The sequence below is a fragment of the Bidens hawaiensis genome, unplaced genomic scaffold (genome assembly GCF_021521415.1).
Source record: "Bidens hawaiensis isolate Kalapana, Puna unplaced genomic scaffold, B.hawaiensis_p1.1 tig00013397_1, whole genome shotgun sequence".
Lineage (NCBI taxonomy): Eukaryota > Viridiplantae > Streptophyta > Magnoliopsida > Asterales > Asteraceae > Bidens > Bidens hawaiensis.
Genome location: NW_027492135.1, coordinates 597,261 through 606,837, shown reverse-complemented (window position 1 = coordinate 606,837; position 9,577 = coordinate 597,261). Strand labels below are relative to the sequence as shown.

General features: G+C 36.4%; 1 protein-coding gene across 1 annotated transcript; it reads right to left on the bottom strand.

Moving 5' to 3' along the window:
• Positions 1-7,023: 7,023 nt before the first annotated feature.
• Positions 7,024-9,276, bottom strand: LOC143543973 (putative inorganic phosphate transporter 1-9). The gene is made up of 2 exons (XM_077036166.1): positions 8,537-9,276; positions 7,024-7,913 (listed from the first exon to the last, which is right to left on the bottom strand). Exons 1-2 carry the CDS (start codon positions 9,274-9,276, stop codon positions 7,025-7,027), a joined length of 1,629 nt encoding a protein of 542 aa, XP_076892281.1. The 3' UTR covers position 7,024.
• Between the last annotated feature and the right edge of the window lie 301 nt (positions 9,277-9,577).

The following is a 9,577-nucleotide window of genomic DNA, read 5'->3' as shown; positions in this document are numbered from 1 at the left end:
CCCTGCGACCACTATTTTTCATCCCATAGAGAGCTTGACCATTCAACTTGAGGCAACACCAGTCGAGCATGTCGAGCAAATTCCACAGTTACCAATTCATCGTCGACATCCGACTGAGAATATCATTGGAGATCCATCCGCTGGCATTCAAACACGCAACACCTCTGGTACTATTAACAGATGTCTTTTTGCTTGTTTTATTTCATAGGTGGAACCCAAGGACTACAAAGTTGTACTGAAAGAGAACTCCTGGGTCGAAGCCATGCAAGAAGAGTTGTTACAGTTCAAGAAGTTGAATGTTTGGAGGCTGGTGAAGAAACCAGAAAATAAGAAGCCAATCGGAACGAAATGGGTGTTCCGAAATAAGAAAGACTACAAGGGGGTGATCATTAGAAATAAAGCCCGGCTTGTTGTGCAAGGCTTTTGGCAACGTGAAGGTCTTGATTACGATGAAGTCTATGCACCGGTAGCCAGATTAGAAGCAATTCGTATCTTTCTGGCATACGCCTCGTACATGAACTTCAAAGTGTATCAAATGGACATCAAGACTGCTTTCTTGTACGGGAAAGTAAAAGAATAGATTTACGTCAGTCAACCTCCAGGTTTTGAAGATCCAAGTCATCCTGATTATGTTTACCGCCTTGACAAAGCATTTTATGGTCTTCACCAGGCACCTCGTGCATGGTATGCCACACTGGCCGATCATTTAGTGAAGAATGGATACAAGAGAGGAATCATCGATCAAACTCTCTTTGTCAAGAAGGTCAAGGGTGATTTAATTCCCGTTCAAGTGTATGTTGATGATATTATCTTCGGGTCCACGAATGAGAATCTGTGCAAAGAGTTCTCTGAGGTTATGCAACAACGATTTGAAATGAGTTCCTTAGGAGAGATGACTTTCTTCCTGGGCTTACAGGTTGAACAAAAGATGAACAGGACTTTAATTCATCAAGAAAAGTACATTCACGACATTGTTCAGAAATTTGGTTTCAAGGACTCAACATCTTTCATGACACCAATCGCTATGCGACCTGTTCTCGCTCCTGATCCATTAGGAAAACCAGTCGATCAATACCTTTATAGGTCAATGATTGGTTCCCTGATGTATCTCACTGTAAGCAGACCGGACATCATGTTCCCTGTTTGTCAGTGTGCCAGATATCAGTCTGACCCGAAAGAATCCTACATGATGGCTGTCAAGCGTATTTTCAGATACTTGAAGGGTAGACCACGTTTGGGTCTTTGGTATCCAAAGGAATCTCCCTTGGAACTTTATGCTTACACCGACAGTGATTATGGGGGATGCAACTTGGACAGAAAATCAACATCGGGGGGATGTCAATTCCTGGGAGACCGGTTGATCTCGTGGCAATGCAAGAAACAAGTCACTGTGTCCACATCCACATCAGAAGCTGAGTACATTGCCACATCCAGCTGCTGCTCTCAAGTGATATGGATCCAGCATCAGCTGCTGGATTACGGTTTGAATTTCTATGGAACCACGATCAAATGTGATAATGATGAGGCCGTTGCAATTATTAAAAACCCGGTCCAGCACTCAAAGACTAAGCACATTGACATCCGAGTACACTTTATTCGTAATTGTTATGATCGTAAGCTTATCGATATAAAAAGGTCCATTCTGACTATAACTTTGCAGATCTCTTTACCAAAACTTTTAGTCGAGCCTGATTTTTGTATCTCGTTGAGTCATTGGGCATGATTTCTTTTGAGTAAATTTTATCTTTAGTTTTTAAATTGTAAATATTTGTCAAATATATCACAATTTTAGAGGGAGAAAATGAGTTAATCTTAACTCACCAAAAAGATTTTAAATTTACTTTTAGTAAAACAAAAATCAAGTTACTTGACTTAACAAAAAGATTTTAATTTTTATATATAATATTAATTTCATCTTTACTTCTATTTAAGAAAATCTTAAGAAAACTCTAAAAGTGTTGTCCCGTTTAGAGAGAGCTCCTTCGTAGAGGGAGTCGGTTATTTTAAAATTTTCAATTAAGAATTTGATCCGACCTAATGGAAAGTGATAGTACATTGGTATGTGATGATTCTAGCGCGTTAAAAGAGTAGAACAAAAGGCTACAAGGTCATTCATAGATGTGTAAATAGGCTTGACAAACAAGTAAGTGTTGGGTGATATAAACTTAAACTACTGCCGTTGCTAGTGGCTATACATTTAAGAAGCGGTTGCATGATTCCGTGAAGTCATATTCATGAAGGCAAAAATGTAATTATACATGTCATACCCAAGCCTCTCTTTACCTGATCACAGTTTTCTTATGAAATAAGTGTCAATTTTTAATTTTTATTTGAGTCAAGTAAAGCCTCATAGAAAGGCAAGAAAAAGGAAAAACAAAAAGAGTCAAGAAAAGAAAAAGAAAAACAAAAAAACAAAATGAAAAATCAAGAAAAAGAGTCTTTTAGGTTTTTAAATTCTGCTTTATTTCTTCATTTATTTTGATTCAAGGCTTGGACTTTCTCTGTTTGTAGTCATACAAGATCTGATTGTTAAGGCCCTGAATCTTCTGCTTTATTTTAACTTTTCTAGATCGAGTCAAGTGTGCAAAGCACAAAGTGTACAATATACAAAGTACAAAGTGTCAAGTATGTTAATAAGAGTACTGTGATCAAATAAGATAGGTTTAAGTCAAGTTGAGGTGATATGTTAACACAAAGTAAGCCCGATATATGATGGAATCAGCAACATGTCTGATTAAGTGGGAACCACATAATCACCGTGCCCAAATTGAACTTCAAATGTATGACTTAAGCACCAAAACATTTGTCAAGTTTAACAAACGGACAATATCTACAGTCAATGATGAATTTGTGTCACAATAATTTCAAAATGGAAACGTGATCTAGGGCTGTGCAAATCAATATGATTCCATGTCGCGATCGTTCTTTGTAAATTAACTAAAGAAAAAATCTATGTAAATTAATTCAATATTATTTTTAACTTTAGAAGATTTTAAATTTTTTTTGTTTTTGTTTTCTAAAATATTAAGTACTTGTATAGTGTAATATTTTAAGTTTTATTTTTAATTTTTACTTTGTTTTAATTTTATTTTATCTTATTTTAATTTTTATTTTTATTTCTATTTTTATTTTTATCTTTAATTTTATTTTTATTTGTATTTTTTTTAATCTTATTTCTATGTTTATGTTTAAGAGATCGTTAGTGCAAAGGTTAACAGTAACGTACCGACAAAAGAAAATTATGAAAATAAACAAGTGTCTGGATTCAGTGAGTAAATGTTTTTCGGGTTTGAATGTGAAAATAATTTTAAAGACCAAGGACCGAGAGTGTATTTTTAGGTGAATACTCGCGATGTTTTGACCTTATCGCGAGATAGGTTGACCCTATATATAAGGGAAACCTAAAATATCTTTCACAATTCACCAAACCCTTTTACTTTTCACTCTCTCTCTTCTTTCTCATCTTCATCCTTCAAACCCTAATCTTTTTCAATTTTTTTCAAAGAATCCGGCCCTCTTTATCAACTATGCCGTTGAATCCAGATCCCACTCCACCGGTATAACTTCATAAACACCATGGATCATCCTTCTTCTTCTTTGTTTCTGGGTTCTGGTGAATCGGGGTGGCGGTTCATATGAACCGTCGGCCAGATCTGGAAATCAAATCCTCATATATGTGTTCATCATTTTGAATATAAACTGATTATTAGGATTATGGAACTTGATTGTCATCATTAAATTGTTAGATTATTGGTTTGATTGTAAAGTTTGTAGATCTAGGGTTACTTCATAAGTTCAAGGGTTTAATTGACCAAGTATACCAGAGAGTTTTTGGTTTAATCTCTCCAGAAACCCAATTCGGGTCTAGGCGACAGAAACCCAATTCGGGTCTAGGCGACACAAATGGAAGGAAAGGAAATCAAAAATTGGCTAAGTCAACTTTTTCGCATAAGAGTGTTTTTCGCTTCGCATGCCCATGCGAAGCGAAAAAGGTTTCTGTTTTGCTTCGCACGCCCATGCGAAGCGAAAAGGCTTTCTGTTTCGCTTCGTATGCCCATGAGAAGCGAAACTAGACCCTATGCGAAATTCTCATGCGAAAAGGTTACACTTTGAAAATTTTTCAGAAATTGAAACTGTGGCTACTGGACTGTTTGGACTTCTTTGGACTGTTTTACCCTTGGACTATTATGGACTTGTAAAACATGTAAATTATGGTCTAATTGACTTATAAATATACCAAATTAACTTTTCAACTTATTAAAACTAAAATGTAAATAATTAGTCAACTTTAAGTTAAGTAATTAAGTTTCTTGTATATTATATAACTTATTTTATGTAAATATGTTAGATGATGATTCTCATGTTTTTAAATGTCTAATTTCAGGGTCACAATCTGTTTTGTGCTCTCAAGTTACCAAAGGCTAAAGCAGATAAAGTGTTTACTTCTATGGTCAAGGGTTTAAGACCATCACATGTTGCATATGCTATATCTGCCGATCCAGCTGTTTACTACAAGTGGGTGTTGGATTTCTGGGCATTTGCAAAGCCTGCTGATGACGCTTTATCATTTACTACAAAGGTGGCTGGGAGGGAACTGACTATCACTGAAGGAGATATAAGGAGGGTGTTGAAGATCATAGATGAGCCAGATTACAAGTATGAAAAGGGACACAGGGCTAAGTTGGAAAACTTTGTAGCACAGATGGGGTACGATACCGAGTGGAAGAGTTTGGAAAAGAAACATCTCCTTCCCCTATTGGAGTTTCCTCTTCCATATCGTCACACATTGTTTTGCTGATATTCGGGGTGGGTATGACAGCATGAGATTAGATTGGGTACGGATCATGTACACCTTAACAACAAAGGAGAAGTTCAATTACTCAAGACGGATATTCTTATGCATATTTACAAATGCAAAGAATGACTCAAAGTGGCTTATGTATCCGAGATTTGTACAGATGCTGTTAGACGATATGACTCCAGAGGTTCCAAGACCAGGGTCAAAGAAGGCTAAAGACAAGAAATCTCTTCCTGTGCCTTATCACGTCAACGAGATCAAGACGTCGATCTTTGGTGTGTTGTTGAGCACCAAAGGAAAGGGATATCAGTATGAGGGACCAAGGCCGGGTTCTAAGTTCGGGTTATTTAAGGAAACCGAGACTGCGTGGGGTTCAACAAAGGAAATTGAGGAAACCGAGGAAAGGGACCACCTGCTAAACAACCACCACAAAACCAGGACCACTAGGCGCCACAACAAACCCACCCCATTTAACAGGCTTTGAGCAAGAGAAAAAGGCCATTGGGATTATTTTAACCCCCTCCAGTATACTTTTTTTTGGGTTAGTTAATGCCCCATTGCCTACATGGCCATGATGTAGTAACAATTTATATTAACTAACCCTCTCCATAGCACATAGTCTAATCTACACATACCCTTGCAAATCTTATATACTTAACAGCATAATAAACTTTTATGCCTAAAAGTAGAGTAATAATATTTTTTAACAATATAAATTAGAATTAAACTAGTATTTTCTCTACGCATTGCGCCAGGTAGGTCCGTAAAACCAGGGTGGTGGTAAAACCCAAGTGTTGAAACGGTAAGTCGATGCGAATTCGGTTGGGTTCGGTTACGTGCGTTATTGTATCGAAACTAAAACAAAAAAAATAAAAATTGGGATGGACCAATGGCGCTGTGTCAGCCTGTAAAACTCAATCGTTGGTAAAACCCAATCATTATCGATCCTAGACGTTAAGGCGGTTGAGTCTACGCGAAATCAATCAGTTTTCGTCATGTTCGTTAGGGTACCGGAACAAAAAAAAAAGCATAAATCAGCATTCAGTCGGTTTTCGTTACGGTACTAGAACTAAAGCAAAACGCGGTGAGTCTACGCAAATTCGGTCGGTTTCCGTGACGTTTTACACGATACCGGAACTAAAACAAAAACAAAATTCACATTCGGCATGTTTTCATTACGTTTATTACGGGCTGAAACTTAGAAATAAAAATACTACCACTATGGTGCCGCAAAGTGGCCCAATAAAGGCTTTGCGGCACCAAAGTTATAAATTATTATATATAAATATAATAAGTACTAAAAAATATATCAACATACAACTTAAAAACTAGAATGATATATCTTTTAGTAAGACTACATGCATACATAATAACTAGGGTTAAGTTATTTTATAAAGGGAGACAAAAATGAGAAGAATGAAAAGTATTTATAGCAGCATAAAAAAACCCTTTTAAAAGAAAATTAAAAAAAAATCATAACTCAAAATTTAATAAAAAAACAAAAAAAGTAAAAATATAAAAATGTTTCCACCGTCTTTCTCGTTCTTAAAAAAAAACACAATGTTGAGAGAAAAAGATTATTGTGTCTTTTGTTTATCATTGTGTTTTGTGTTCATTTTCGTCATTGATTGTGTTTTTTTCCTTGACATTGTGTCTTTTTTTCTTAATATTGTAATATATTAGTCAACATTGTGTTATATTTTGTTCGGCGTTGTGTTATATTTTGTGATTTATTGTTTCTTTTTTTAGTTATAATTGTGTCTTTTGTTCATTTTCGTCGTTGTGTTTTTTGTCTCTGTATTGTGTCTTTTTCAGAGTTTTTTTTTCTTTTTTTTTGTGGTACGAGAATAACGAGGGAAACATTTTTGTTTTTTTTTTAATTTTAATTTTTTATTTATATTTTGAGTTATGATTCTTTTATTAATTTTTTGAAACTTTTTAAAAAGATTTTTTGTGTGACAACAAATCTTCTCACCCTTCTCATTTTTGTCTCCCTTTGTATTTTAATTTTTCCCTAATAACTAACACACCACATTTCCTTATTACCGAAACAAGTATGATACAATACAATATCAGTTTATCTTCGTACATATCACTATTTAACCATCTACATAACATCACCTCTACTTTCCTTATCTAAAAGGTATTTGGGACAGCTAATCGATTATGATTATTATATTGTATCAAACCATGCATAAGAATATCTTTAGACAGGATGGAGAGACATTATTCACCGATATTCATTCCATTTATTTTAGCCCAAGGCCAAAATCTCACGAACCAAACACCCGTGAACTCATCAACATTCTCATTCTCCTCCAACGACCGCCCCATTGTCTCTCTAGTAAAGAAATACGTCACAAAAAACCCTAAAACACACACCACCCCCATCACCGTTAACGTATGCGACACCCCAAACCCATGCGGAGGTTCACGAGAAGCCCACAAAAACCCGATTGTCCCGATAATCGCCCCTACTTTTCCAACCGCGCCCGAAATCCCATGGCAAGTTGCTCGAAACCTAGCTGGGAACAACTCCGCTGGAACTATGAAAGTCGTCGTGTTTGGCCCGAAATTGGAGAAAAAGAATGTAAGTCCATAGAGAATAATGAAACCTACACCTGGATCAGATCCCCAACCGCCCTTGTTAACTTTTGCGATTGTGAACAAGCTTATCGCCATGAAAAAGAACCCGGCTGCTTGAATCTTGACTCTCCCGATGTAATCAATCATGTAAACTGTCACGAAATATCCGGGAATCGTCGCACAGATCGCAACGAATGCTTGGAATTTCGCAATCTGCAGCGCATCTTTGTATATGTTCATGTGGCTCTTTGGAATCATGCGACCTCTAAATGCATGATATTGGAATAAGTTGAGACTGTAAAAAACAATGTCGATGATGCACCAATTGAGGGATGCGGCTATGAGATCCCGGCCGTGTCTTCGAAAGAATTCACGAGAGAAGAAAGGGTAGGTGTTCGAGAAAGCTGCGCGAGTGTTCGGTGTGTTCATCATCTCTACATCTTCCTGGATTGTACTCAGTGGTACATTCATCACTTTCTGCATGTCTTTAGCGGCTTGTAGTGTGTTTTTCTCAACCAAAGCTGTATATCTATGGAAGTAACATAAAAAACAAAAAATTAAATGAGTTAAGAATAGGATACCGAAAATCCCACGCCCAGATTTTAATATCCAACTCTTAACTCATTTAATTTTTATTTTAGTAATCAACTGACGGATTTTACCAACGGATTATCAACAGAATTACCAATAAATTGTTATAAATTAAAAAAAAAAAAAACAATTTGCGACAAATCATGTTGGAAACAACGCGAGCAAAAACCATCAATATCTACCTACTAAACACATTTTGGTTTACATCAAAATGGGTCGAATTTGACATAAATTGTTATCGAATCTAAAGTATATTTCTTTTGGATAAACCAAAATTTTAAAACTTGCCTATTGATGTCTCCAGACCGGTTACCACTAATTTAAAATTAAGTTTGCTACATTTATATTTTTTTAACAGAAGTATGTTACCGAATAGACTTATATTAACTATTTAACAAAAGTATGCTGTATATATCGTACTAAAATGTTTTGACTTATGTTAACTACTTAAGAAAAGCATCACGTACTCATATTACATGTTTTTATAAAAGAGTTGTTGATTTGTTTTCTCGTGACAGAAAGTTTGATAGCTACATGAAGTCAACAAGTTTTGGTTAGTACCGTGGGGTTTCAGGCATATTCATCCGCCAATAATAAGTCATAGATGCTGGAATTGCACCAATCATGAGAATAAGCCGCCATGCCAAGTCTGATTCCGGTGGTACCGGAGCAGTTTTTTCTGATAGTGGGAGGTCCGATGGAGTCGTTAGCTCGCCCGCGCTGGCTTGAAAAATAGAGCAAACGATCATCGTTATCAGAGAGCTCAAAAGTATTCCAAACCCTTGCATGGAGAACACCCCGGCAATAAACGCTCCACGAGTTCGCTTATTGGCAAACTCCGCCATAATTGTGGCCGATAACGGATAATCCCCTCCTATGCCTATACCAAGCAATATTCTAAACAATCCAAGGCTCACAAACATCATTGAGGTTAACTTCGAGAGGGAAAATCCGCATCCGATAGATCCTGCGACCATCATCATTAGTGAAACACCATACACATGGCGCCGGCCAACACGGTCACCTAGATGGCCAAAAACTAGCTGACCAATAACGGTCCCTACTAATGCTAACGCAATCATTGTGGATGCAATGATCGTTGGAACCTCGAACCATTTTTTCTGGTCCACGGTTCTATCCACTTCAGGATAATATATCCTTCCTATCATTCTCATGATAGGAGGGATACAAAATAAATCATAACTGTCGGTAAATAATCCCATACCGGCAATTATAATCGCTTTAAAATGATAATACTGCGTCTTGGCGACATCTAGAGCCGACAAAACTTTAAGTGCCATATTGTATTGAAACTAGTTTACTTTACTTGATTCGAACACAAGAATTTATAAAACAAGATAACGTACATAGTAAGTATAAATTGACATAAATACTAAAATTATTTCATTGGAAATTGCCAGGGAGTTTCATGATGGGACAGCATTCTTGAAGTTGTCGAATCTAAGGTTTATTTTTGTCTTTTATATGTGTACTGTGATGTCCTTCCATTTGGTTGAATTAAACAAATGAACGTATCCTTATGTTTGTATGGGTGTAGCATTGTTTTTTTATACTGTCGTTATTGTATAACTTGCTGACCTG

Coding starts and splice junctions, on each gene's coding strand:
- LOC143543973 (XM_077036166.1), bottom strand. CDS start 9,276: ATGGCACTTAAAGTTTTGTCGGCTCTAGATGTCGCCAAGACGCAGTAT. Junction 7,914..8,536: donor AATATGCCTGAAACCCCACG/GTACTAACCAAA, acceptor TTACTTCCATAG/ATATACAGCTTTGGTTGAGA.